At 42.6% G+C, this 12,117-nt stretch overlaps 1 protein-coding gene across 5 annotated transcripts in view; it reads left to right on the top strand.

Annotated features, from left to right (window-relative positions):
• rab11fip5a (RAB11 family interacting protein 5a (class I)) overlaps positions 1-12,117 on the top strand; it is a 36,535-nt gene that overhangs the window by 8,874 nt on the left and 15,544 nt on the right. For 2 of the 5 annotated variants that reach the window (XM_053844694.1, XM_053844690.1), the window contains exon 1: positions 7,147-7,930. In XM_053844694.1, the coding sequence (XP_053700669.1) occupies positions 7,557-7,930 (374 nt within the window). In that variant the 5' untranslated portion in view covers positions 7,147-7,556. Of the gene's footprint in view, positions 1-3,795; positions 3,895-7,146; positions 7,931-12,018; positions 12,095-12,117 lie in introns of those variants that run through there. The other 3 variants (XM_053844687.1, XM_053844688.1, XM_053844693.1) reach the window with 3 other exon arrangements.

Genomic DNA, 12,117 nt, shown 5'->3' with positions numbered 1-12,117 from the left:
TAAACTCACTGCTCTCAGATCAGCTTGTCTCTTTTGTTCCGGTGTGTTAGTTCAATCCCGACAGGACCGCAGGGAGGCTCGCCCTCTCTGCCCTCTTTATTCCACATCGCTGTTTTATTCCCTGGCTGCTGATGTGGTTGTTAAAATGCCCTTGTGTTGAGGAACGTGTAAATATGGATATGGAAGCGTATGTAAATACATGTAAACATGGAGAGTCCTGACCCTGAAGCTCGCACCCACAGAAGTAGACTTTCGTTTTCTCCCATCATGCTAACAATAAAAGGGAAAACTGGATCGATTCTTTTAATTCACAAACTACCTTCATAAATCATGTGGACAATTGTTAAAAAAAAAGATAATTACAAAAAGTAAATAATAATTATTATTATTTTTGAGGCCAAAAATATATTAAGAGAAAGATTTGATCAGAAAAAAAACCATTTTTATTCGAGATTAAAAATGGCCTATTAAAAAAAAAAAAATTTTACAAGCTAAATAATGTATCAAATATGGGTTAATTGGGTGAAACAGCTTTTTGTAAACAAGCCTATTTGACAGGATTGTATACTTAAAAACTTCTTAATTACTTGAAAAAAATAAAATTCACATTTTTCATTTACTTACTGCAATGAACTCAATGTGTGAGTTGATTAAAATAACATTTAAATATATTTTTGTTATGTTTAGTTAGTTATTACTTACTTTTATTACTCTAGTCACTAAAACAACCAATAAATAAAAAAGTCATTGTGGCATGTCAAAAGGAGTAAAAAATATTTCATGAATACTGGCAACCATTGAAAAAAATATTAGTTTATTCATCCCAAAAACCTTTTGATGAATGCACATAACTCCCGAAACAGTTTGTAAACCAGATCTTCAAGTATCCAGAAAAATCACTTTTCCTTGAATCATTATCTTCCCAACAATAACCAAAAAAGACAAACATAATACGCAGCTCTCAGCCTCCTCTCTGAAGGATTGTGGGAAGCCTGCTGCTCCTCTTGACGTAAAACCTGCTCTGGTGGGACAAAAGCCTGCATGTGTGAGTGTTTTTCTCAGCCCGTCTTTGGGGGGAGTCCCACTGGGAGCAGATTAGCCTCTTCATGGGGTACGTGACGCCCAGAGAGGAAGTATCAGAGAAGGACAAACACGGGGACAAATTATCTGGCCGTCATTTAATATTCAGTGCAGACACGCAGACAGCAGGAGGTGAAGGGATTTCCATTTCTTCCTCTCTTTGTTTTCCTTCATCTCCGTCATCTCTATTAGCTGCTACTGAGATGATTTCTGGAGCCAAGCTGTCTGAGCGTGGGCAAAAGGACGGATGACCATTGTAATCTATACTTAATTTAAACACACTTGTGACTATAGAATCAGAATCAGAATATAGATTCATAGTTCTTCCAAAAAATAGATAAATAAATTAATTAATTAATTAAAATAAATAAATAATTACCTACCAGACAATTGTTTGAACGAAATAGGGAAATATTGAGATTCTATGTCTGAGAAAAATGCTTTTGACTTCGGTCTTTGCATTTATCTCCACGTTTTACCGTTTAAAGTCATTATTAATCAAAATATTCATAGAAGATGGTAATAATTTTTAGGAATTCAAAAAATACTCCTGAACCAGATTGTAATCTCACAAGTGGACACCGTGTCGCGTCACCGTTCCAGCCGGTGAAAAACTAAACAAATAAATGATGCTCACATTTAAATTGTTGCTTCATTCCATCCGATTAAATCATTGTCCATTTGTTTATGTAGTACCGCACTTTGGCCAACAGATGACGCTAGACGCACTCAGCACAATGCAGTGCACTTTTTTTCCCTGCGGATACGCCACAGACATAAATACCACCGCGTGAATACGAACCAGTGGCCGTCTCTGTTTCATTCAAAGCCGTGGTGGAGGAGGTGCTTGTACCACGTGAGAGGCGTGATGGACAGGTGTCGGGCTCGGGCCCCTCCGCTCACTTTAGCGGATAATGAAAATATAAATCAGACAAAGACCACTAAGTCGCTGGTGAAGGGTCACAAAGGAGGAGTTCACCTCCCCAGAGCCGGTAAACCGACACCGGATTATTAAAGCACAAAGACAAACAGGCCGCTGCTGCCAGCTGTTGACCGCCATTAGCGCCGAAGTTGGCGGGAGATCCGCGCTGCCTTCAGGGATCGTAGGAAACAACTGCACCGCATAAATGATCCAAAATAGTCTCGCTTTATTCGTGTCCATTGTGAATAATCTAATAGTCTATGAAGTGACTGTCCTGCAAATGAATATGTATTGCGGCTTTGTTGGAGCGTTTACATACAAACTCAGCGAAACCTTTGAATTGTATTTCAGTGCCTCGGTCATGTGATGTTGTGCTGCTTTCATTCTACTCAGACATGAAAAGCTACTGTGCAGTGATTTCATTGTTCGACTTGAGGCAGCAGCAGTTGAGCAGTCATTTTCGGGAGCTCATATCCCAGCCACTTGGGGTGACAGGCAGCGGAGCCCTTGTTCACAACAGCACATATGCACAGCCATCGGTTGACTCGCAGCGCCGCTCTTCTGTCGACACGTCGGAGGCGAGCATGTGTTCAGTCTGGGCCAGGAAGCTGTCACGGTCAGGAGTCTGGCATTTCATTTCAGGGGTGAGAAAGCGAAGCGTGATTAGCTTTATAATGACTCACTTTAAACTGTAAGTGGTTCATTTGCACTCTGGTGCTGGATCCATCACAGGCCTGGAATATCTGTTTCTGTTGGCTCGGCGCAGCTGTCGCTGTCTCGGGTCTGTCTCAGCGTGTGTTTATGAGAGCGGGTTCAAGCCCAGCTCTCTGACTTGCTTGGATTATCGACTGTTATGTAACAGCTGTCGCTGTCAGACTCTGATATGAATCTGCAGGCTGATTAGAGGGTGATTGACAGCTAAAAGCCTCAAATAGATGAGAACGATCTGAGGTGTTTGGCTTTGATGGGGCCTGAGAAGCGGCTGGCGGATCTTTCGATGGAAATCCATGTGCTCTGTGGCCTGGATGATGTCTTAATTAGACAGATTAGTTGGGCAGAAATGACTTCTAAACGTGTCGGGCCATCTTTGGAACATGTCTTGATGAGCCACAAATGGGCTTTAGTAGGAAAACAAACTTGTCTTCTTCTTCCTCCTGTACTTTCATTATAGCTATTGACACGTAAATTGTACCATTATAAATGAAGATCAAGAAAAGTAATTAGTGTGTTATTTAGTACAGTTATACAACATTATCTTTAGACTCGAGACAACCCTGGCAAACCTGCATCCTTTCTGTCAATATATGCACAAAAAATGAGCAAAATATATTATTTGGATATATTATTATCATTGGTATTATTGACAATCCCAAAGATAAGATTTCTACTGCTGTTATTGATAGTTAATGAAATGCATGTAGGATTTTTTTTTCCTTAAAAAAAAGTAGGTTAAGTTATGTTCACTTCTGGGATAACATTTCAAAAATGTTGAAGCTTTAAAAAAAGGATTGCAGAATACAATGTAAAGGTGGTTGTGATAATGAACACATCAGCTGATACTTCAAAACACAATACATATATCAAAGAAAATGTCAAATTGAGGATGACAAGTTAATTCACTTCGAGGCCTCTTTGAGGCTCAACGGACAATAAAGTCAGTTTTCCAGTTTTAACATGAGAACTGCAACAGGCTTACATGCTGCTCCGCTGATAGATCAATAGAGGGCGCTCCAGACTTCGACCAGTATGAGCGTGAGCTTCACCGACTCCAAACCTTGTTCTGAAAATGTATTCAAACACAGAGGCAACAACTAACCGGAAGTTGGTTCTGCACTTTTATAGCAGCAGAGCACTTCCTGTGTCGGAGGTCACCGTGCCTCGATCATCCCCTGGTGAGTCGCTTCACGTCCTTTTCAGTCAGACTCGTGAATCATTGAATTCCAGCTGTCATTTTTGCAAGACTCTCAGCGTGGACACTTCAGTTACAGAGCACAAACACACACAGCGTGCGGGCAAACCTGGCAAACCAAGTGCACTCGAGCATATTGACACAGAATTGATGTCACTAAATGGTCTACTTGAGCAATATACTCTGGGCCTGAATGAGCCGGCTCCTCTTCTCTTTCTCACAATCGCTGATAAGAGCTGCATGCAGTTCAGTATCTCACCGCCATGCTCCACAATGAGTCACATTTCCAGAAAATAATGATCAGGTTTGCTTGTTGATTTTGCCATTGCTACTAAAACAACTCCTAAATATCCATCAATTTCTCTTTGGGAGGCATTGCACTGTATTGTATTATTTGTTTACGCCGGTGCCAGACTGAAGACCAATTAATCTAAAACCTCATTACCACTTCTGAAATGAACTGCCTGTCCGACCTCATGGACCCGGGGACAACAACGTGACCGCAAAGTTGGCAAATTGAAGTGAGAATGAGGTGGAATACAGGCTGAAGCAATCACACATCGTGCTCTGAGGAGGCAGGCTTGAAACAGTAGTCGCAGCTGGGATAAAAGAGGGCTGCAGCAGATGAAAGGACGCCAGCCTTCTCTCTTCCCTCTGCCCCTTCATCGCTCGAGAGCACGCTGCTGCGCTCGCCTTGATCAGAGGCTGTTTACTGAGTCTTTACCTGAGTGGAAAATCTCAAGTGCTTCTGTCAAAATACCACCAACTCGTCCGCTTAAGACGGAGAGGCCTCTTCCTAATAACCCCACAAACTCATATTTCATTGAAGGCTGGCAGGAGATAAAAGGACTCCAGAGTCGGTTGTGTTTGAGTTTCTGTCGTTTTGTCCTGCTACTGAAATAATGAAGAGTGGCTGAAGAAAAGGTAACTGGTCCATCCATCCAGATTAGTCTCAAAGTGCAGGTGAAAAATGAAAAACAAAATAAATCCTTGGAAAATGGTACTATTTAAATGTGTGTGTGAACTTGTATAGCAACTTGTGGGGACCAATTCTTGGAAACACCTCCTTTTGGGAACCTTTTGGCAGTTGCCACAGGTGTAAAACTTCAAAATAAGTCTGTCATTTTAACTGAATTTAAGTTTGGTTTAGCTCCTGGGGAAATGTCCCCACAAAACATAAAAACAGAACATGTGTGAGGTGAATTGCAGTGGAAAAAAATGCTCTCAGTGGTTAAAAACAAACATGAATTTTATTATTTTTTTTATGGACGACCACAACAAAGGGGTGTGGTCAGGTGAGGCGGTCTTAAACGGAGCAAAGAGACAGACGACGAAGCCTCCTAGATAAATTATTTCTTCTTCTGTCTCTTTGGGCTTCTCCCTTCAGTGGAGGCCACAGCGGATCATCCTCCTCCATCTCCCCCTGTCCTCTGCTTCCTCTCCTCTCAAACCTACAAACCTCATGTCCTCCTTCACCACCTCCATCAATCTCCTCTGTGGCCTTCCTCTCCACCTTCTGCCTGGCAGTTCCAACATCTCAACATCTTCATCTACCAATGTACTGGCTCTCTCTCTCTCCTCTGTACATGTCCAAACCATCTCCATCCAGCCTCTCTGACTTGGTCTCCTGAACACCTGAGCACATGCGCTGTCCCTCTGATCTACTGCTTCCGGATCCTGTCCATCCTGCTCACTCCCAGAGAGAAGGTCAGCATCAAACTATTCTACATAATTATACGAGCAAACTCCCTCTCAGGGTCGTCTGTCATGTTGTTTTTCTGCCACTTGACTAGTGATGTCTGGAGCATGTCTGGATGGGAGTGAGCAGCCCAGTGGTCTCTTCACTGTCATGTCATCAATGACAGTCACAGCATGTTTTAAGTGAGACTCGTGTGAGAACTAGCCTTTTGACTGAAATTAAATAGTTGTCCAACTCTTTTCATCAAATATAAAGATATCTGTATGATTGTCATATCATTAGAAGCCCTGAATTCTCATTATTTGTCATTGATAGCACTGGTTCTTTAAGAGTTATCGTACTGTGCGACTCCTGAGCCATAAGGCAGGGCTACAACAGTGGTTCCGCTGCAGTTTGGGGTGAATACAGCTGAGTTGGCGTCAGAAGGAGATGCTGCAGTTCTACTGCCACATCCATCTTTATCTTCTGCGAGTCACACCGATCCCCTTTATTGTCTTCTGCCACTCCGTTTACCTCCACCTCTAACACTAAAGAAGATGTTGACTGTCAGTCGCGAGGTTAAGATACATGAAGCGTCCACCTCTGCTTATTGATTTCCTCACATGCTAGCTGAACACAGCTAGCGTTTACAGCTGCGGCAACATGAAATGTCCTCCATCAGTCAGACTCAAGTCCACACACAGAGCCTCCAGCGGCAGGTCAGCCAAGTTCAGGCAGATTCAAGCTGACAGGTCAACTGGGAGTAAAATGTTCTTCGGTCTGGCTGCAGCAAAGATTGCTCATTCAGATAATACAATATATTGTATTGTGCAATATGGTAATGCAATATATGAGTCAAACTCAGTGTTAGTTTGACCACCGTCACTTGTCCTCCCAAGTCCTTAGCTTGAATGAATCACATTGACATGCAAGGATTTGTGGCTGGAGGTACAATCATCACGGAGAGAAAGTGGGCTGCACAGACTCTTGACCCCAAGTCAGATGCAATTCACTCACTTGACCAAACCCATAGATGTGACCCAGATTGGAAACGAAGAGACTTCTCCAACACAACATTTCAGAATGAGCATCAACGTTTTGCCTCTTTCAGCCTCCTCAAACTGCATCATCATCCAGTCACATCTTCATGCCCTCATTCATTCATTCACGAACCTCATTGGAACCTCATCTTATTCTCCAACATTCTTGGTCCAACTCTGTTCAACTGTCCAAACCATCTGTCTTCTGAACTTCAACCTCCACCCTGCCTGCACTCTCTTCTTCGCCTCCCTTTACCTCTGCCGATTACTCTGACTCCAGGCACTTGAAAAATAAATACTGCATTTACTTAGACATTTATAGACTTATAAGCACCTGCGTTGTGTGTGTGCATATATATATATATATATATATATATATATATATATATATATATATATATATATATATATATATATATATATATATATATATTTATATATATATATATATATATATATATATATATATATATATGTGGACGCCATGTTCTCGAGTTGTTTACGATTTTAGGAGAGACAGTCGAAGTGAGGCTGCATCATGCGTTGTGCACACAGTGTGAGGAAACACTTGACATTCTTTGCAGGGGTGTATCACTTTATTCCATTCCAGCCTCCCGGAGGTCCAGCGCGCTTAACTGTTGTCATCTGTGTTGCAGCTCAACTTCCTCGTGCTGCAGGAGAAGGAGGACGGAGGCGTGACGTCGCTGCCCGCAGAGAGGCCCACTCGGCGGGAGGAGCGGGGAAGGACGCGCCGCTGCAGCACACGGCTGCCAGACGCAGGCTCCCAACTACCGGCGAACGCGACAACTTTGCAGCCGTAATGCGGCACCGCCCGCCGCCCCGGCTGCTGATGTGACGGAAGCCGCCCACAGCCGAGAGGAAGCGGACGCCAGCGCCTGTCCTCGCCTCGCCCGCCCGGAGGGGGACATGTCCTCGCTAAACGAGGAACCGAAGTGGGTCCCGACTCATGTGCAGGTGACGGTGCTGCGGGGCAGGGGACTGCGCGGCAAGGGCAAGCACGGCACCAGCGACGTGTACACCATCATCCAGCTGGGGAAGGAGAAATACTCCACCTGCGTGGTGGAGAAGACCACGGAGCCGGAGTGGAGGGAGGAGTGCTCCTTCGAGCTGCAGCCCGGCGCGCTGGAGAAGAGCAGCGGGAGGAGCGGACCAGCGGCCGGCGGCTGCCAGTTGATACTCACCGTCATGCACCGGGCGGTCATGGGTCTGGACGTCTTCCTCGGCCAGGCGCTCATCCAGCTGGAGAAGATCTTCCACGACACCAGATGCGTGAAAAACGAGTAAGTGCTTCGGTTTCCCGTGTACAACATACATGCCGCCTTTATTTTGCTGCAAGTTTCACTTGAATCACCAATGTAAACACAGCTGTAGTCCAATGATGCTGCATCAGAGCTGCAGACACACCCTCCTCCTCCTCCTCCTCCTTCTCCTTCTCCCACAAACTACACCAGACCTCACTCTGGCCCCCATCTTTCCAGAACCATCCATTCCCCCAACACCTCCAACACAATCCTAAATAAAGCATTCCACAGACACTTCTCTGACACCCCTCCACCATTCTCAAAATTGAGTCCTTCGAGCAACTTCAGGCCAAAAAACTTCCTCCACTCTTTTGTTTTTCTTTCTCAACTGTGTGTCTGCGATCAGTCTGGCTGGAGGTAGCCCCGGGGGGATTACCACTTGTCCCAAATCCAGGGATTATCTATCAGTTTCATGATCTAAGCGTGTTGTAGCCCAGTGTGTTTTTGACAGGAACATGGCAGCCTGTGTTGTCCTGCACCGGTATTTTGATACACCTTCACAGATCACCCGTCTCTATTTGTCCCACGTCAGTTTTCACTCGGTGTCACACACACAGAAACAACACAGATGAGTCGTGCAAAACACCAGGATTTGCTGTCTAATGCTCATTCGTACCTCAGGCATTCATCAGTTGCCATCCACTATAGAAAAGAGGCGGCAAATCTGTATCAAAGGATCAGCTATGCTCTTTGAATTGATACTTTATTTGTGGTCCGGGTATGTTAGGGTTTACATGAGACTGTTGAGTCTCTACTGTAGGTCGAAGCCTGACCATCCTGGAAGGACTTGGAGTAGAACCACGGCTCTTTTTCGTTGACAGAAGACAGACAAATTTGCTGCAACTGACAGTTACTTTGGTAGTCAACTAGTCACTGACTTCCTTAGCAAAATATAAATTAAAAATGTAAGTAAGATGAAGGAAACACCTGCTGAATCTTGTTTTGAAATGTAATATTTGAATTTGAATTTGAAAAGGTGTGTGTCCTTTGTGGAATAGTTCCGCGCTTTCAATGTTTTGGGGTTGTGATAGTCACGTAGCTTTTCTTGCAGGTTGTGCTTGGAGAATGATAATGTGACAACGAGTCAACTAAGAAACACGTCAGTGATTAATTCAATTGTCCATTATAGTCGACTGGCTGGACTAGTCATTGCTGCCTTACTCAATATTGATTCCCAGGATGCTATTGGATACTTATATTTTGGATACTGCAGAGGTAGAAAGTTAAGTTAACAAGTTGACATGAAATATAGAGCTACAGATCAATAATTAATAAAATGAAATAATTCCATAATCAGAAGATAAAAACACACACATAAAAACAATAAAACAAGACTGTCAGGTTTTCTCTTCAAAATAAAATATGTATAATTTCAAAGTTTAAGGAAACTCTGGCTCTTTTTTGTTTTTTAAAAACTGGAACTTTTTGCTGCTTGAAGACTATAGTCGCACACACTTCTGCTGCCTCTGCGACCCAACCTTGGCTACACAGAAGGAAATGAAAGAGTGGATGGAGAGATGGAATGTGGCTCATAAGAAATCAGATCTAAATGGCTTCCAAATTCTGGTGGCTCACATCTGATAAAACTATGACTGTTGAATTTGTCTCGCATGATTGCTGTGTAAACGATCATAAAATTTCAAAGGTTGGAAGAGGCAGCCAGGTGTTCGGCGTCTTTGATGAGTCTGTCATGGGAAGATTTGTGTCTTTAGGTACTGAACTCCTTTTGAATTGACATCTGCTCTAGAAATGAGTTTGGGAGCAAAATCACCGTCTCCCCATGTGTTTTAACTTCTCTTTACAGAGAATATACAAAACCATGTTATTGTTATTATTATTTTGCAGATGATTCTGTGCTGTCTAAACCGTCATTGCATTTTGTTTTCTTATTTCATGGCTGTGTTTAGTGGTTGTGACAGATTGATTTCAAAATATCTAATCTCTCAAAAAAATAATAAAAAAAAAAAAATCATTATATTAATAAATTAATAAAATATAATACTATATTTAACATAATAAATATATTAATAAAAATACATCATTAAAAAAATGAGAGAAAAAAGTTATCACTCTAAATAATTATTAATAACCGCAGCCAGCATGTCGAACACTGTTGACATGCCCCCCCCGTGAAAATAATGACCAATTTGGGAGAAAGAAATAAAATTTTCTGGCGGCAGCGTCAACAAGTCATAGTGCCCCGAGGCCTCAAAGTCTTTACACCTCCTTGGTGGAACTACTGAAGTCTTTGTTTTTGCTCAGTAGAAGGTGAGATGGTTTATAAAAGTATACAGTAGATTCAATCAACACGTTTGCCAGGTGAGATGGAGAAAATAAAGCTGGATGAAGTGAAAACTCTGCGGCTTGTCAGAGAAACACCTAGAATGTATGAGTTGGAGGCGCTCCAACACTCTGCCTTAACTTTACGGTTTTATATTTATAGATTCCTTTCACGGTCGCTGGGTTGTTGCCTATTTATCAGACGGTAATGCAGGTACAGTTGGGTTTTAACAGATGAATAAAATTAATACAATGTCTACTCTTGTATTCATGGCTTTTCAAAGTGCCAAGAATGTTCTGGAGAGTGGCACTTTTTTTTTTTTTGAAAGCGTTTATGAATATAACCTCAGCAAACATCTCAATATGCTTTTTACTCATCTGGCAAGGCTTCTACCAGATGGCTGGCCGAGATATCGGCTGCTTTCAGTTGGCTGTTTCCTTCCCTGCTGATCTAACGTCAAGCGAGGTTATGCCTCTTCATTCCTTCAGTTGTTTCTCTGTGTCGTGTCCTTGTGTAGCCACCGAAGATGAATCTGCGACGTCGCGACTCGCTGTGAACCCAACCTTCATGCTGACTGAAGCAGAAAGACTGCAGGCTCCTCTCTGTGATGTGCATCCACAAATATATTTCTGCCGCGAGACTTCCAGGAGCCTCTAATGGATGTAAGAAGTTGCGTAACAATGTGACCTCAGAGTCGACCCAGATTATATGAATGCAGGGCCACGATTGCAGTGCAGATTTATCTGATGATCCCCCTTCAATTGCATTTAATATTCAACATGCGCCTGGAGTAAATCAATGTGGGTTTGTCTCAGTCAAACAAAAGCTAGAATTTCCCAGCATCAACCACGGTTTTGATAGTCGACTAGTCATGACTTTCGTAATGATTAGTGAACTTACAGGATGGTGAACACAGTGTTGTAAAGTCAGTCGAAATGGTCACGATTAGTCAACCTTCCGCCATGGAATGTGCACATGTTGACGATCGACTGGGACTTTCCTGATTGTGGTGTTGTAAAAAGGAAACCCTTGTTGAGTTTTAAGTGCTATTTTCAAACGTAACATTGTAATTGCTTAAAATGCGATGTGAATAGTTGATCCCAGAGCCTTGGCTGTTCATTCATCAATTAGTTGATTAAAGTCGACTATACTGAATAATCCCAAGTGGATTGTTAAGACACGTCCTCTTTATAAATTTCTTATACTTTTTTTTTTCAAATCACATTCACTGTTAAGCAGCACTGCGTAGTTTAGGAATAGTTGTTTTTGGCGGCACCTCTGGTAGAAGAGTGTAATTGGAAGCTGTTGTTGTAGCTGGGTGTCAGTTCAAGATCACATCAGAAATTAAGCGCCGTCAGCGAGATGGCGAAGAAGAAGTTGAAAGAAAACCGTTTGTACCTGAGTAAAACTCCTGATTGCTATGATCTCCTGATTATTAATGATCATATTATAAAACAAGGATGGATGCAATGTGCTCTAAGGTACACAAATTACGAAGGTAGTCAAGTCACAAAACATGAAGCGTAATAGTAAGTGTATGTTTATTTTGCTGTTAGTCATGTGTGCTTGCTTTAGCTTCAGATGTGTTTACACAAACCTTTAGCTTTCGTTAGCAGCTAGCACTTGGGTCCAACCAAGAAATACTTCATGGTGAATGTGTCTTCAACAGCAGCTCTCTTTAGGTGTATGTACTTTGTTTCTTTATTGAGTGTCAAATGTGATGTGAAAGGTGCGTGTCCTTTGATGTGTCTTCTTTTAATGTAATGGTCCAGTAGTTTGGACGTTTAGGGTCACAGTGGTCCTGTTGTCTCAGCCTGCTGTGGGGAGGGGGATGACATCACGACTAGTCGACTCCTGAACCCGTGAGCGACTCATTTAATAGATA

Source organism: Synchiropus splendidus, chromosome 16 (assembly GCF_027744825.2).
Source record: "Synchiropus splendidus isolate RoL2022-P1 chromosome 16, RoL_Sspl_1.0, whole genome shotgun sequence".
Taxonomy (NCBI): Eukaryota; Metazoa; Chordata; class Actinopteri; order Syngnathiformes; family Callionymidae; genus Synchiropus; species Synchiropus splendidus.
Note: the sequence above shows the minus strand (reverse complement) of the source record. Positions and strands in the feature narration are given on the sequence as shown.